The 17,140-nt window shown below is 47.5% G+C and overlaps 2 protein-coding genes across 3 annotated transcripts in view; one reads left to right on the top strand and one right to left on the bottom strand.

The window, feature by feature from the left end:
• The window catches only part of ARSG (arylsulfatase G), a 103,566-nt gene that overhangs the window by 5,478 nt on the left and 80,948 nt on the right, over positions 1 to 17,140 (top strand). The window lies entirely within an intron of this gene.
• Positions 206 to 17,139, bottom strand: SLC16A6 (solute carrier family 16 member 6). Its single transcript, XM_080825366.1, has 6 exons — positions 16,920 to 17,139; positions 9,970 to 10,208; positions 7,388 to 7,531; positions 5,832 to 5,960; positions 2,364 to 3,179; positions 206 to 1,058 (listed from the first exon to the last, which is right to left on the bottom strand). Exons 2-6 carry the CDS (start codon positions 10,199 to 10,201, stop codon positions 808 to 810), a joined length of 1,572 nt encoding a protein of 523 aa, XP_080681492.1. The 5' UTR covers positions 10,202 to 10,208; positions 16,920 to 17,139; the 3' UTR covers positions 206 to 807.

Consider the following 17,140-nt stretch of genomic DNA (forward strand, 5'->3'; position numbering starts at 1 on the left):
GAATAACTTAATAATAAATAGTGGTTTAAATTAAAGACACTACAGTCACATATTTCTAAGTAATTGAAAGCAACAGGAAACACATTTTTGAATGTCATTCTCTATCTTCTGTGTTGAAATACTTCTGGTAATGACTGGCCATAAAAAGAAGTGGAAATCTTCACATTCATGAAGTTCAAGTTACGGATCTTTTTTTTTTTTTTTTAAACTTCTGTTTATTCACCAAATGTTTGGTCTTAAACTGTACTTCATTCCCACGGAATATTGGAAAAACGGAGAGGCCACAGTTCGCGAATGGAGACCTCAGTGTTTTCCAAGGGGTGTTAAAGCAATTTGCTCATATTTCCGAAAATGAGAAAATTTTTTAAATGATTTAAGTTTTGTCTGTTTATCTGTTTGGAGTGGCCAATTTCATCTCAGTGATCTGGGCTCGCTGTCCTTTTGTAAGCGAGCTGTTTATCACACGCAAGAGCTCTTAAAACCGCTTTACCATTTCGCGTCCCTATTTTAAAACCAGAATGTGAGCCACAGGGTCCTTCTTTGTCTCTCTCGGCTGCTCCTGCATACAACCAGACGTATGTACAGAAGAATGCTGGGTTGTTTTTGTTTTGGCTTAAGAAACAATCAAACAGGAAAACTTAAAAGGGAAAAAAAAAAGGATGTTGGTGGTAGTCTCATGTACGTTCCCTTTAAAATGTAGCTTTAAAAGTGGGGAGAGTGGATAGCCCCTGTACCTCCCTGTGCCCCCCTCCACCCCATCCACCTGCCTCCCGGCCAACGGGGTGGCGGCCCTGCCCGGGGAGCCCGTCACACCGGCTCCATTTTCGCGTGACCTTTATGCTCATTTTTCCCAAGGTCCATTTCCAGAAAGTCTTCAGGTATGTCTTGTAAAGCTTTCCCACGAGGACTCTCTGCCTGTCCTTCACCCGCAGGGTGACCCTGGCACAGTCCCTTCTTACACGGTCTCACGAGCGCGAGGCACACGGCAGCCAGGGCCATGCCCGCCGCGCAGGAGTAGAAGGCGCGGCTGTAAATCTTGCTCTGGTCCACCAGCAGCCCTGAGGGAGAATATTCACAGCGGTTAGCAACGTGGGCACAGTCCCTCGCTCGCCCAGGCTCCCCTCAAGGGCAGAAGCTTCTCCGTGCCTTTGCCTCATTCTGTTTTATCTGGGTTTCCGAAAGAAACAGGAGTGGTGAAGGTGGGCAGCTTTTCTGGACTGGGGAGAAGTCAGTCCGGACCAATCGAGCTGAGGCCACCGTGCTGCTAGCCTGTGCCTCATGGGTTAATCTGTCCTCGTACAGAACAAAACTTGGGACAGTTAGATGCCCTTTTTTTTTTTTTAAGATTTTATTTATTTGTGAGAAAGTAAGCATGAGTGGTGGGAAGGGGCGGGGGAGGGGGGGAGAGAGAGAGAGAGAGAGAAGCAGATTCCTCACCAACCAGGGAGCCCGACACGGGGCTCGATCCCAGGACCCAGAGATCATGACCTGAGCCGCAGGCAGATGCCTCACGGATGAAGCCACCCAGCGGCCCCTGCATGCTTCTTTGAAAAGGAAATACTCGGGAGAGAAGGAGGAGCCTTATTATTTTCCCTTGGGTTTACTTCAGGGATCTTTTAAAAGGTGGGAGATTTCTCTTGTAACAATATTTGAGGACCTATTTCAGGGCTCAGGTATGAAGCACACCCAAGTCCTACGAGAAATATTGTGTCAAAATGAATTAAGTATCCACAGAATCCGTTCTGTGCCCGCTGCTGGCAGATGACTTACCAAAGTCTCTCAGTGCTGCTGTTCCAAAGTCAGAGGGTGGTGGGGTGATAGATGGATGGGTGCCCTCTGGCACAGCTAAGGCAAGGCGGTAGCAAAAAAACCCCTGGGGGATCCCTGGGTGGCTCAGTTGGTTAAGCGGCTGCCTTCGGCTCAGGTCATGATCCCAGCGTCCTGGGATCGAGTCCCACATCAGGCTCCTTGCTCGGCAGGGAGCCTGCTTCTCCCTCTGCCTCTGCCTGCCACTCTGTCTGCTTGTGCTCACTCTCGCTCCTCTCTCTGACAAATAAATAAATAAATAAAATCTTAAAAAAAAAAAAAAAAACCCGGGGCAGCCTGGACTGCAGACGTGGGTCCTAATCCCGACCTGGTCACTCATTTACCATATGACTGTTGGCTGACGTGCTGTGACCTTCAGTTTCCTCATCTGTAACTCAAGACTGGCTCAGGTCATCTCTAATCCCGCCAGCTCTGAAATTCTATGGGACTATAAAAAGCAGCCTTTTTTTTTTCTTTTTTTAAGACTGTAACAAGAAGCAAGCACAATTCATAAGGCAAGAGTAGCCAAGGGTATGTCTTTTACGTATTTAAATTACCTGCAAGGGGTGGTCCGGCCAGGCCTGCTATGCTCTGAATGAAGACATACACTCCAGCAGCAGAAGACATCCTCTCGATTCCCACGACATCGTCTTCAGCGAGCAGCGGGATGTGGGTTCCCCCGACGGTTCCAACCATGAAACCAAAAAAGATGCTACATGACATGAGACCCCAGAACTCGGCGGCGAAAGTGAAGGCAAACAGAGACACCATCAGCAAGACGACGCAGATGAGCTCGATGTAGATCTTGCGGATGGGCTCCCGGCTGAGCACACAGCCGGCTCCGATCCGTCCGAAAACTTCGGCAATGGCCATCGTGGATAACAGAAAAGCAGCGCGCTCCTGCTCAATGCCCAGACTGATGCCCAAGGGGATGATGTACAGGGAGGGTGCGAAGAACCCCAGGGTGGCAAACAGACCAAACAACGCGTAACAGATAAAACTTCTGTCTTCCAAGATTGAAAAGTCTAACAAAGGGGCTGTCTGGTCACTTGGCTTGGAGCCTGTCCCCACGAGGACCTGCTGCGGGTCGCCCTTCGGTCCCAGTTCTGTGTTGGCGTGACTAGGCACATTTTTCGGTGAGGTAGTTAGTTCTACTCCTGAGTCAATGGAGTCTATTGAGGTGCGTGTTTTCTCATTCTCGAGCATATAGTGCACTTCTTTCCGACCCTCGTGGGTGGCTGCTTTCGGGGACCCGGGTCCTCGGATGACAATCGGTCTCAGCAGCGCCCCGCAGACGACGATGTTCAGCTGTAGCAAGCCCACGAAGAGGAGGCTGTACCTCCAGCCGATGTGGTCCTTCAGCGCCGTGATCGCTTGGATGGGGGGAGCGGAGAGGAAGCAGAATTGAAGGTCAGAAACCAACTCAAGACCCGGGAGAAAAGAGCGAGCCGACATGGGGATTCGGACTTAGGACGGCTGTAGGAATGTACTGGGCCACGTGAACGCAGCCCATCTGCCCTATAGCCTTTATCCTCAGAGCCGATGCTCTTAGGAACGAGGGAGGAGAAAACGGGCACAGGGATGGTTAGCTATAGAGCAATGCTCGGAGGCCGGGGTCCCCAGCAGAGCTTTGGAGGGTGCGTTTTGCCAGGTGGCGGCGTAAGATGTGAAATCAGTTGGTGACCTACTTGCGGGTTGGGCAAGCAGCAGCCTGCATGCCAAACCCGGTCCGCTGCCCGTCTCCGATCATAAAGCCTCCCCCGGGTGCAGCCACGCTCCTTCCGAGCTGGGACCACAAATCTGAGGGCTTCTGACAGCTCCTCATGGTCCCATGAAAGCCCACAGTATTCGCTGTCTGGCCTTTTAAAAATAGAATTTCCCACCTCTGAGCTTGATCACTGTCCCTGTACTCCTGCGATCCTTAGTCGTGATGGGTTAAGTAGAAGGATAAACGCGGACTCCAAGAGCTCCTGGTTATCCCAGAATTTAACGATGCCAGGGTTCTCCAGGGTTTCTGCTGACAGACTGTCCTTTACTACCAGAGTCCTGCTCCTTCCTACCAGGAAGGTGGGTCCCCGGCTGCTGACCAGGGTCCTCGGCTGCTGGACACGGTGCGGGGGTGTAGGGGCGATGGCCACAGGAAGCCTAGAGCCCCACAGTGATAATCAAACAACACAGGCCTCGCAAAACCCTGAAAACATCTCGTAATTCAGCAGGGAGCCTGCTACCTCCCTCCCCCTCTGCCTGCCTCTCTGCCTATTTGTGATCTCTCTGTCAAATAAATAAATGAAAATATCTCGTAATCAACCCTGAAAGGTTAGATGATATTCAGCAGAATTTTATTATAGTCTAATTCTTTGAGAGCATGTCTACGAAGATACGCTAAGCTGGTTATCCAGAAGATAGGCTTAGCGAGGCAGCCCCACATTCCTTGTGGGGGGGCATTTATTTTATAGCATGTTTTTATACCTCCCACTCCTCCCACTCATGTGGGAAACTTCCAATTGCAAAATACTTTAGGCTTGGGTATTATTATTATTATTTGGTATTTATTTATTTCCTTATTTTAAGTAGGCTCCCTGCCCAATGTGGGGCTTGAACTCACAACCCAGAGATCAAGAGTCACAGGCTGTACCCACTGAGCCAGCCAGGAGCCCCTAGGCTTGGGGGTTTGGAAAAGCTGTATGCTCATCTGGCAAAAACTGGGTGTAATTTTCATTTCTCTATTTCACATGTCTCGAGGGCCTACCGGGACCCGGGGAGATGCCCTGTGCTAAGGAACAAAGGCGACCAAGATATAAGATACGGTTTCTACCCTCAGAGGGCATTCACGAGCACTGCTGATCCCCTTGACATGTTATTTTGAAAAATTTTATGTGGACAGTAAAGTGGAAAGTGCCTGCCTGCCCTTTGCCTAAGTTCGATAATTAACATGTCCTATCTCTCTGCCTGTCTTCTGATACATTTATATGCACACACACATTCAGTTTTCTGAACTACGTGACATTAGGACATGTCACCCCTAAATACTTCAACATTATCTCCTTTGAATAAAGCATCATCTGCTGACACATTCTGAAGAAACGGCAGAGTGAGAAATGAATCTGGGTCTCCAAGGTTAACTGTCTACTACTCATTAGAGTGTAATTCACCTCCAGATGTTGAGGTAGCAAAAAAACCAGCGATAAAAATTTTGCTGTGAGGGCGCCTGGGTGGCTCAGTCAGTTAAGTGTCCAACTCTTGATTTTGGCCCCCATCATGATCTCAGGGTCATGAGATCGAGCCCTGCGTCTGGTGGCCCTGGATCCTGCTTGAAATTCTCCCTCTCCCTCTGCCCCTTCCTGCTTATGCACGACCATGCATGCACGTGCTCTCTCTCTCTCTCTAAAAAAATAAAAAAATTTTTCTTTTTTGTTGTGAGATTACCCACTCACAGATAACAAAACTAACTTTATTAGCATATGTTAAATCCACGTTGAATGTGGTTCTTTATTTTTTTATTATTTTCTTAAAGATTTTATTTATTTATTTGACAGAGAGAGATCACAAGTAGGTAGGGAGGCAGGCAGAGAGAGGAGGAAGCAGGCTCCCTGCTGAGCAGAGAGCCCGATGCGGGGCTCGATCCCAGGATCCTGGGATCATGACCTGAGCCGAAGGCAGAGGCTTTAACCCACTGAGCCACCCAGGCGCCCCGAATGTGGTTCTTTAAACGAAGGAGAGAAATCACAGTATGAATGACCCCAGATCCTCATGGCATTTATTTTGCAACAGAGGTTTCAAACCTTCCCACTGAGTATGTGTCTTGCGTCTTCCTATTTATGTCAACTTGGATTAGTATTAATGATGTCTGAAATCCTAAAACGGGATTAGGGAGGACAGATCCTACAAATGCGCTGGAGGACAGAAGGCAAATAACCTCTCCCTGTGCACAGAGTTCAAGTCCCCCCTCCGCCGCCCGTCAGCGGGAGCTGCCAAGCGGCTGCCCCCAGCCCAGAGGCCCCCGTGGACGACTGCGGTCTGCCTACCTGGGGCGAAAGCAAACATCGCGAAGCATTCTCCCGTGGAAGCAACTGCAGTGACCATGGAACGCTTCTTGTCAAAGTACTGAGATAAGATGGTGACAGTTGGTAGGAAGCTAAAGCAGTATCCCAAACCTGGAAGAAAGCCAGGGAGAGCAGTCAGAGCCCCGTACCGACTGATCCCAGAAGGATGCATTCAAAGAGTCGGGATTTTTGTGTTTTTTTTTTTTGTTTTAATATTTAATTCAACATACGTATGTATGTATGCGCTTTTAGGGATCTCTTAGTTTTATTTATTTATTTTTTTAATATTCTGTGCCATGTCAAAGAGACATTTTTGGTTTCCCAAAAGATTATGTGCCAACAAGGACTTTGGTCACAACGCATGACAATTTGAAAATAATACCAAAGAAGTTAACAACCAGACAATCTAATCTCTTGGCAATCCAAACAGTCCATTTCTGAAATAATTCCTGGGCAAAAGGGGAAATAGAAGCTGCCATTATAAACTATTTGGTGGGGCAGGAGGCATTTATTTTTTTAAATCATAAGTTCTGGGAGCCAAGAATTTCATTCTGGAAAAAGGTGCTGTAGCAAAAAATTAAGCAAAATAAAATAAATAAAATAGGTTTCATCAGAGGTCTTGAGAAGCTATAACCATTGTTCGGGGATGCTAGGAGAATAAACTGTCCCTCCCCCTCATTTTTTGGCATTAAAACAATTTCTACAATTCACAACGGACAGACGGTTATCGAATATAGTTTTTAAAGAAGATTTGTATTTGGAAATAAATGAGCTTTGTTAAGTGCAGAAATACAGGAAAAGTGCAAATCTTCACAATATACGTATATCATCATAAGTAACACGCGGACTCCTTTTAAAGGGAAAAAAGTTTTCTTGCTGCACTCTCCGCTATGCCCCAGAAGCCTCGCATGCCCATTGTGGAAATACCTGCTAAAGAAATTCACATTTTACTTTGTGGAAATGATGCCTTTGGGCTGCAAACTCATGCAAGAGAGAAGTTCTCTTTCTCATGGGTAAATTTTTTAAAAAAGATTATATTTACTTATTTGACACAGAGAGAGATCACAAGCAGGCAGAGAGGCAGGCAGGGGCGGGGGGGGTGGGAAGCAGGCTCCCAGCTGAGCAGAGAGCCCGATGCGGGGCTCGATCCCAGCACCCTGAGACCATGACCTGAGCTGAAGGCAGAGGCTTTAACCCACTGAGCCACCCAGGCACCCTTCAGGGGTAAATTTTACACAATGCCTATAATTGCTCAATTGGACAGTTGACCCCAAAATTCTTTGGGTTTCTTAAAGTTTTTAAAATTTAAAATTTTTTTTTAAAACCCCGTCAAAAACTGCGGCACTAAGAGGAGTTTCCCGTATCCCCTGGAGTCCACCCATCTCGGTTCAGAACCACTGATCTGGGACGCTATTAACTTCGAAGAAAAAAAAAAGAGAAAGGGAGACAGAAGAACTCTGTGGGCTGAACCCCCTCCTTCCCCTTCCTTGTTCTTCTGATTGGGTATTTGAACTTGTGAGCCCAGGAGCAGCCCTTACCGGATACGACGCCGATTGAGATATACATGTGGTAGAGCTCCCGGGAGAAGGAGGCCGTCACCATTCCTGTGCTGACAAGCAGGCCCCCGGCCACGACCACCAGACGGTGTCCGAAACGGGTGCTCAGGACAGCAGAGAGGGGAGCTGCAGATAAGGACCATAATGTGATATTTTATTTTTTATGTTAAGATTTTATTTATTTTTTTTTAGAAAGAGAGAGAGCGAGAGAGCAGGGGCAGGGACCGAGGGAGAAGGAGAGCGAATTCTCAAGCAGATGCTGCACTGAGTATCAGGGAGCAGACCTGGGGCTCGATCCCACCACCCTGAGATCAGGACCTGAGCTGAAAGCAAGAATCAAACGCTCAACCGACCTGAGCTGAAAGCAAGAATCAAACGCTCAACCGCTCAACCGACGGAGCCACCCAAGGGCCTTCGTAATGTGACACTTTAACTCCAAAGGCAGAAGCATTAGCTTTCGTAAGATTCCTTCCCTTAGGGCTCCTGGGTGGCTCCCTCGGTTGCGTGTCTGCCTTCGGCTCAGGTCATGATCCCAGGGTCCTGGGATCAAGCCCCTCATGGGGCTCCCTACTCGGCAGGGAGCCTGCTTCTCCCTCTCTCTGCCCCCCACCCCCCCGCCCCACACGCTCCTGTGTGCGCTCTCTCTCTCTCAAATAAATTAAAAAAAAAAAAAAGATTGCTTCTCTTAAGTCTTGAACACGGAGAGATGATGTGCGATATATAATGCATTTTACACAATGCTTATAATTGCTCAATTGGACAGTTGACCCCAAAATTCTTTGGGTTTCTTAAAGGGAAAGCCAGACTAACAGTACAAAACTTATAGCGATATTTTTAGATAAAAGTGACATGATCTCGCCATGAGCACCTATAAAGTTAGATATGCATTTCATGTCTGTTATTCTGTCATAAAAATGGGCTTTCCCCTGATGGCTTGAATTGTTTCCTTTTCCTATAGTCACTGCTTTGGATTCCTTTTGAAAAAAGCTCCATTTGGGGTCAGTTTCTAGCTCAGTTTCATTTGACTTTTCTGAAAATGGTATGAAAGTCACTGAATTCTCTGTTGAACACCCCAAAAGGAGGATAGCCATGGGATAAATAATTCAGAGTGGCTGATCTATTGTAATTCATTTAGCTTCTCTACTCTGAACCCTGCAGAACATTTAAGTCTGACAAATCGTTTCCCAGTGATCCGTTACTTGGGCTGATCCCGATGCTGACTGGAATAGACAGAGATGAGGGAACCTTTGAGAATTGGGTAAAAGAGCAACACAGAACATGCTGGTTAGAGGAGAACAAAAAAGGACTAAATTTTGTTGGGGTTGGTGCATATAAGTCTCATGTTAGTAGAATATAAACCAATATTGAATACAGCTCATAATGAAACCACTCTTGTCAGTTTTAGGTGGTTTGTTGGCGCAAAGCATAAACTACTATAATTATAGCATTTAGGAGATCTATTTTCTGGTATAATAGTATTAACTGGAAATTTCTTGTTGATCGTACTGTTGTTTTTGGTTATAAAAGGGCTCAAAGCAAAGCTGTGGGCATTTTCTTTTTATTTGGATGACCAAAGGTAAAATTTTAATTCTAATTCACTTATCACTCCAAGAAAGTCAACTTTCCACAACTAAAACATTAAGTATCTTAATACTCAGTGAAACCAGAACTAGGACCCCTTCTGTGAAACTTGCAAGACAGAATATTAGGTGTTGTAAGAGAAGTTTGTTACTCGATAGGGAAGGACAGGGGAGCCGCCTCTTTAAGACATTATATGGCTGAAAACTAATTAGAATTAAAGAAAGGAAACTTTAGAGGTAAGAGCTCCACTGGCAGGATATTAGAGTAAAGTCAAGGAAGTGTACGGTCAGCCCCGTTGGCTTTCTGAGGTGAGTCCAGTGGCCGTGTTTTCTTGGAAGCCCTCAGTGTGGCCCCGGGCAGACGGAGGGACCATCATGAGAATCAAGCCTATAGGGGACTCAGGGAGAAGGAGAGTGTTACAAGTTCTACTCAAACCCCATTTTCTCCAGTGTTGTTGGATGTGGGAATCCTGAATGGTGGCTAGCCAGTGTTAGGGAAGCAGGTGTCTGGAATTCATCCCTTCTGGATGAGGTTTGTCACTTTACATCATACGCTCGTTCTTCCTCACGTACCCACATTTCACGTGCCTAGCCTGTTTGCCGGACATGTTTTTACGAGACCAGGGCCTAGGACACCAAGTGCTTTTGCTGTTGCTTCTTTAGAAAATGACTCTACAGGACAGGGGTTTACTGCTGGCCTCAAAGTCATCTACTGTGTCCTAAGAGTGTGCATACAGCAGGTGTTGAATGCATGTATGTATACATTGAAGGTCATCAGCGTGGCAAATCAGGCCCTTTCCTTTGGCATCTCTTGTTTCTTGCCATCCCCAAGCTCCTGAAAACCTTATGACTTATTTGAGGCTAGAAAGGGCCCACAGCTCATCGAAGGAAATGCTTCAGAAACAGGATGGGTACCATTACGTAGTTAAGCCAATGAAAACCAACACATGGTTACATGTTGCTTAAACAGGAAGAGGTACTAACCTGTGAATGTTAAAACAAATACACATATTGATATGACCCAGGAGATCCTGCTGTTAGATTCATCAAAACTGTCCATTAAGTCATTAAAGAAGACGCCAAATGACTTGATGATGCCGTAGGTAAAGACTTCAACGAAGAAAAAAGACACAGCTACCACCCAGCCCCATCCTCCATCAGGCACTTGAGTATAAACATTGGCTGTGGAACAAAGCTTTGATGTCTTTTGGGTCATTCTTAATCTGAAATAAAAAAATTAAAAAAAAAAAAAAAACTCAGACCAGTCTGCTAACCCTTTAGCCGACAGTAATAGACAAGAACTACTTACCACATTTCTTAGGGTGATGAATATTTAAATAACATGCAGTTACTATAAAGTCTTTGGGTAACAATTACGTAGTTATTTAATGGTCACAGCTGGGAAGTGTTACTTCCAAATTATTTTGTATTAGTATTATCTGTGGAGTCCCCAAAGAATCTGGAAGCAAGACTTTCCAGCTGTGACAATAAATGGGAAAAACAAGCAAAAGGAATCAGAACAGCATAGGTAGAGGCAGCCCAAAGAACACAGAATGGCCACCAGACCCAAGCACTGATGTTGACTGTGAACTTGAAGACAAGTTAGGTAAAGGAAGCTTGAACTGATCATAAGGCATGTCGATCAGAATTGAACCCTGGAAATTGGGAGGTTAGCCACTACTGACGTTCCATCTAGCACCTTCTACGGGGTAAGTGTTTGGGACGTCCTATAGACACCCTACGCATTTCTGCTTGATGCTACTGGCCATTCAGATCATTGATCCCATTTCCCGCTCAGTCAGCAACATTCTGATTATGATCTGGGGTCCCCTGGGGATGTATCTACATGTGAGAACTGCCTTCTGGGAGTTTGTTGAGCACGAGGAAGTTCCTCAAAGTTGATCACCATTTGTTGTATCAGCAATTGACAAATACTCTAGGATACAGTGGCCAAAGAAAGCACTATAGATTCGTAGGGCCTGGACAGCCAGTTAACCTTGCCAAGTTCCCTCTGACCTCAATATGCCTTTCTGCAACAAAAAGCAGAGCCAACAGACCTATGCTCCTAACACACTAGTAAGGGGGAAACACTGTATTTAACCCCGGAGGGAGGATGGGTGAACTTGACTCTTCCCCACGGGGTTCTAGCACACATTTGCAGAGCCCCCTGCAGTGACATGCGCTTTGAAACAGTGATATGATATGTTGGCTAATTCAACATAATAAAAAATAATTTTTAAAAAGTAAAAAAAAAAACCAAAACCCAAAACAGTGATGTGTTTTTAGCCCAACTCCAAATTAGTATCTATAATAATACGTGAGTCCCTGGTCTTAGACACTTATTTAAGACTTCTCTACGATCATACAGTTGTATATAGGTGAATTTTTTTGGATGCGTGGGTGTCCTTTTCCTGGCTGTAACTTGCCATGTTCAAGTACTAAGGCAGGTTTTACTGATAATGCAGGGTAACTGAAAAAATAAGAGGACACAACCTCATCTATCCAGTCGACCTGCCCAGTTCTGGGATTAGGATCTAATATTTAGAGTTTACTCTATATCTTAAAAAGCAGCAAACCTGACCTAACTTAGTAGCGCTCATCCTCTCGAGGGCGCCATTCCCACTGCAGCCTGGGTCTCTAAAAGGACCGTATACTCACTTTCTGTCCTTTACTGTTAAATATTTGATGGAATGAAATAGGGCAAAAGATGCTTAAAAAAGCTTATGCTCTCTGCAGCAGACCTCTGCATTTTGATGTGCGTCAGTGTGTCCTTCCTGAGAGCACTTGCAAAGCGGGGGAGGCCAGTTAAACGTCCCGGGAGGTCGGCTGAGCACTGACAGAACAGTTTTGCCACTGGTCTTCCCCAACATGGAAAGCAGCTGATTTAAGGTGGAAACGGGGAGGCCTCCCCGACAGGAGGTTTTCACAACGCCCCCCCCCCCTGCATCAGACTTCCAAAACTCCCTCCCAAGATGAGGGCAGCTGCGGCAGAGGAGTGAGATAGGGCTGGGCTTGAGATCGAGAAGACCAAAAATAAAATAAGAAGTCCTTTCCAGCAATACGGTCTATCTAGTATTGAGTGTTTATCCCTAGGGAGGGGGGAGGGGGTGGGAGCCCACAGCTTAGCTCCTTCTAATCCGTGCCCCCTACCAGGCCATTCATTTGGGCTTTTCCTGTGCGGAGCCCCAGACTCCTTTACCAGCCTAACTGGCCCCTTGTGTCCCGGTACGATTAATCTCTTTGAAATGCGGCACTGTTAGGACATTTTTTCTGCTCAGTCTTTTTCAGTGGTGTTCCTCTTTCTGAAGGACAAATAAAACCCAAATAAATAAATAAAACCCAAATAAATAAAACCCTGTATTCCAATGCCTTCGTCGCTGGACCCCACCCTCTCTGCAGCCTTCTCGCTTCCACTTCTAAGACTTGACTCGGGCCCTTGTCCACATGGACTCTTCCTTGCCCTGCAGCCCTAACCACCAAACCCTCCCCTGCCACCCCCTGGGGGGGCTGGGTACCCCCTTTACAGCCGGCACCTGTCAGGCCCTCCTCAAATCTTGCTTCTAACATGATGCCTCCTCTGACCCACTGCACCTAGGGGCTTCTCTTCCTGAGATCGGTATCCCTTAGTAACGGGATACTGTTTACTGGCATGTTTATCTTATTTGCTCAATTAAATGATAAGCTCAAGGAAAACAAATCCTGGGGACTTCATCTCTGTGTTCCTCCTTCTCCCTTCCCACCTCCAGCCCCTGCACACAGCCGGTATTTAGCTTTTCAGCGAAGCGCCTAGGAGGGGGGCCAGGCCCCGTGCTAGGAACCGGGGAGACCCCAGTGAAAGACAGAGGGATGGTCTCTGTCTCTATGGACTTCAATCTCTGTCGATGGTAATGACAGGAATCCTAAACCTGAAATGTGTAGTAAAACCATCTGCCGTGTCCTTCCAGAGCGCAACGTGTTTCTAAAAAGCAGTTAGAAGCGGTAACCAAGTCCAAGGGCCTATTAGCACTGTTGTTCTAACCCGGAAGGGTGTCCAGACGACCTTAGGGCTCAGGACCAACCTGGATAAAAACATTGGGATGAAACTGATCAAGGCCCCCAAGAGACAGACTGAAATTTCTCTCTAGCCTAAAACCACTATGGGATCAAGAGATAAGAATCTTTTCGTTGGGACTGCACGTAGGACAAGACAGCAGGTCTTGTATGAGGAGGGGGTTCCTACCCGTCGTCAGAAGGTTCTGGTGATGTGTCCCTACCTCACTCCCTTTGCCCTTTATGATTTGCGGTTTGGATGTGCAACACGGGAGGGGACCCCAACCACAGGGAGCCCAGTGGGGTTACAATGATGGAATGTTAACGCAGAAAGGGGATTTGGAACTCATTTGTCCATCTCATTGTAAAATCTTACTCGTTTTGCAAAGTGGGGGAACTAACCAATGGGAAGGCACTTGACCTAAGCAGTCCAGAATCAGATCTGCCTCCCGGGGTCCTACCCTATCTGTCTAAGGAACAGCACTTTAAAGGTCTAGAAGGGGGTATCTTAGGTAGGGATTGTGAGGAATGCCTCTCAGAGACAAAAATATCCTTGACCTCCATTAGTACACAGAGGTTGGCCAGGAGGCTCTTGAAGGTTCCATTCTGCTTTGGCCACTCATACTCTCATGTTCAGCACGGAGTTCTAGGAAACTCCTGATTTCTCAGGCCAAACCTGGTGGCCCAGGGAACCTGGGAGCGAGCAGGAAAGTGCAAATTCTAGATGGTTCTTGCGAATGTAGGTGAAAAGTAGTTGGACCCTGCTTCTACCTGATCTGTGGTCTCTGGTTAGATGGCAGACCTGACTGATATCGCCTGTGGACTTTCTGAGCTCCCTCTTGGTGTTCGATTCCTTTGTTTCTGTAAACTTTGCTTTATATCCCTGCTACTACCCCTGAGGCAAGATCCCAACAGAACTTTCACTTGCATTGTTAGGCTTCTGGGCAACACAAGCTTTCTTATTAGCATCACTGGGAACATCATAAAGGGAAGAGGACACCCCCAAACCCACTCTTCCTCCATACATTATGCCTCTATCATCCTAAAGTGTCGCATCTCCTGTTGTATTTAGCTTTGAAGATAAGACCACAGTCTAGAATCATCACAGAGTAACCTGGTTTCTGAATGGGATGGGTTTCTGGATGGGAAGCTCCGTGTTTTGCACATCCCAAGCACCTAGAAGGGTGGTCAGCAGCTCCTTCCAGACCCACAGCCTGGCAGCGCGTTCGGACATAGTATGTGCTCAATAAAATTTCCCTAAGCAAAGCAGGAGTCTGGGTGTGCTGCTGAAGCAGGGCCGTGCTCTAGCCTTATAAAACTAAGTGGGGAAGTCCCTGCTTGCAGACTACATCCTTCCCTGGACTCCTCTCCTTTTTTGTACATTTATTCATTCAGTAGGCCAACTGGCTGAAAGTGTCCAGCTCCTCAAAGCTAGAAACAAAGGCTTGAGTTTTGAACTTAGTTACTTAGAACCCTCTGTGAGTTCCAGAATACGAAACACTGTCTGGTTCGGTTTTTTGGTGATGCGGACTCAGCTTACAGAAAGGGGAATTGGCTCACTATTGGGGAGGGGGGGTTCCTCACTGGTGAGGCATGGGGAGGGGCAGAATCCCTTTGCTCCTTGATTTCCTGCCGTCGGGGGGGGGGTAAGTAAGTAGGAGATATTTGCTCTTCATCTCTGATCTCGCCCTGCCCTAAGAATCTACCGTTCCAACATAGCTTTTGAGCTCGACTTGCTCTGAGTTACACTTTCATTCTTCTTAACTCTTGAGCCCTTTGGGACAAAGCCCATGGGTTTGTCTTGAAGCTCCTGGGCATTATTTGCTGAACGTCTGTTTACCATTAACCGGCTGCACAATCTTGGGGAAATCACTTAATCCCTAAATTTCAACATCTGTAAAGGAGGGATTAACACAGCAGACTTGAGGGGCTCTCCCAACTGTAAAATTCTACAACGGAGCTTCCTGGCAGCCAACCTGCCTGCACCCTCCTGTTCCCCCAAAGGAAATCCAATGACCAAATACGCTGGGCAGTTTGGAGGATTCCCGGGAGTATCGGTTGTCTTAACTTTAAATCAATGAGGCTTCCGCCAAGGCGTGGAAATCTGCTCTACCTGGGGACTTCACCATGAGTCCATTTGTTGAGTAAAGATTTGATTTGGGGGGCATCCAGAATGCAAAATATCGGATTATTACAGATCGTTCGAGCGTCACTCCAGGGTCAGTTCAGAGCAAAGTTCAAAATGCAGCCTTCGGATTGAAATGGCTGGGATAAGCCAAGGCTCTCGGCAAACGCCCTGCCAATCTCCGTTCTTCTGAAAGGCGTAGCCTGGAGACAGCCGCTTTGGACAAGTTGTTTTCAGCCCCAGTTGTCAAAACCAGTCTGCATTTAGGTGAAGTTCATCGGAATTCTCTATTTAAAAAGTCCCCAGCCTAACCTGGAGGCCAGCCTCAGCAGCTCTGAATCATCGGCTGCCCCCGATACACCCATTTTACAAGATCATGATGCTGAAACCTGAACCCCTAGTTTAAGTGTCCTCCTCAGGAGTTCCACTGAGGAAGGTCCATTTTTGGAAACCACAGAAGGAAAACTCACAGTTAGTGGTACTCATTAAGACAGAAGGAGCTTTTCCACTTGGCTGCATTGTTTATTCACGAACTGGAACTCTCTATCTTGGCCACCCTTCCCTTAATTATGAGAAGAGGTATTTCTTTATCCCTGGGGCAGGATGTATCGTTGACCCCAAAAATGCCGCGTAATGGTGCTTGGGACATGGAAGGATGCATCGCTTAGAAATTTCAGCCTAAGCATGTGGTAGTTTTTTGCAGACAAGACACTCATTAGGATTTGCAAAACAGTAAGATTGCTGAGAAATCTCATTCCCAGTGTAGAAACCCTCTCCTGCAAGGAGCTGGCGCAGAGCGTCTAACAGCACAAGCAAAACCAGCTTCCAGGTTGTCAAGTTGTAATGCTCTTCCCCAGTTGGCTTCGGGGAGCTTTTTCCAAGACTAACGCCCCCCGCGTTTGGTGACATTTCCCGTGCCACCTAACAAACTTCTATCTGTCACCTGTCTGCCGGGGGACAGTGGGGGGGGGGGGTGTTCATTTCCAAAAGAAGAGGAAAAAATAAAAGAAAAGGAAAAAACCCTGAAGGAAATAACCCGTTTCCTCTGCAAAATCACCCTCCGCCACTACGGAACGGCTCAGCCACCCGGGCGCTTCCCTGCGGTTGAAGCCCCAACCGGGAACCTTGGAAGTTGAGCGGGACCAGCCATCAGGCGCTGACAGCTCGGACGGTCAAGGTGTGGGACCCGCGCTCTGCAAGGCAATCCCTGCCTTCCCTCCGCGGGGTCACGCTGGCTGCCCCGGGTGTGTGTGCCAGCTGGGAGCTGGGGGGGCACAGGGATTCCCACTTGCCCTCGCGCTGCCTCAGTGGCCCGCCTGCGCGCGCGCGCGGGAGCCTGGGGAAGGTACCTCTGACATTTCGCTCTTATGACGCGCAGGCAACTTCATGCGGAAAATCCACGCAGGGGTGAGCCGGACCTCCCCACTCACCCGATGGCCTGAAGCCCCTAGCCCGGGGCTTGGGGAGGGGGCTTACTCCAAACCAAGCCTGCCTCTAGCTATTTTCCGGACCCCAACTGCCAGGGCCACGGGCATTCAACTCTCAGCTGCCCACACTGGCTAGAGCGCGTCATCCCGGTGGCTCCGGGCATTCCCCACTGTCAATATTTTTCAGAATAACCTCTCCAAAATGTTAAGATGTGAAGTGGTCTCCTCCCGCCTCCCCCACCAAATTAATTAATTAATTAATTAAAGCTCCCAACACAGATTAAAAAAAAAAAAAACAACCCCACACCCCACAATCAAACTTTTAAACATGTAAAATAATAAAACCAACTCACCAAGTTAGAAGGGAAGAGAATAAACCCCAAAAGGCTCCCAATAAGGCGGAGGCTTGGCCTCCCCCTCCTTATAAGCCGCTTGGTAACATGAGAAAGGTTTAACCCCTTAAGGCGTGGGCCCGAGCCTACCGCAAATTGGCTCCGGCGGGTGAGCACCGGGCGCCCGGCCCGCAGCGCCCGGGCCCCCCACCCACGGCCGCGCCTCGGGCACCCCGGCCACA

The sequence above is a fragment of the Martes martes genome, assembly GCF_963455335.1.
Source record: "Martes martes genome assembly, chromosome: 16".
NCBI lineage: Eukaryota > Metazoa > Chordata > Mammalia > Carnivora > Mustelidae > Martes > Martes martes.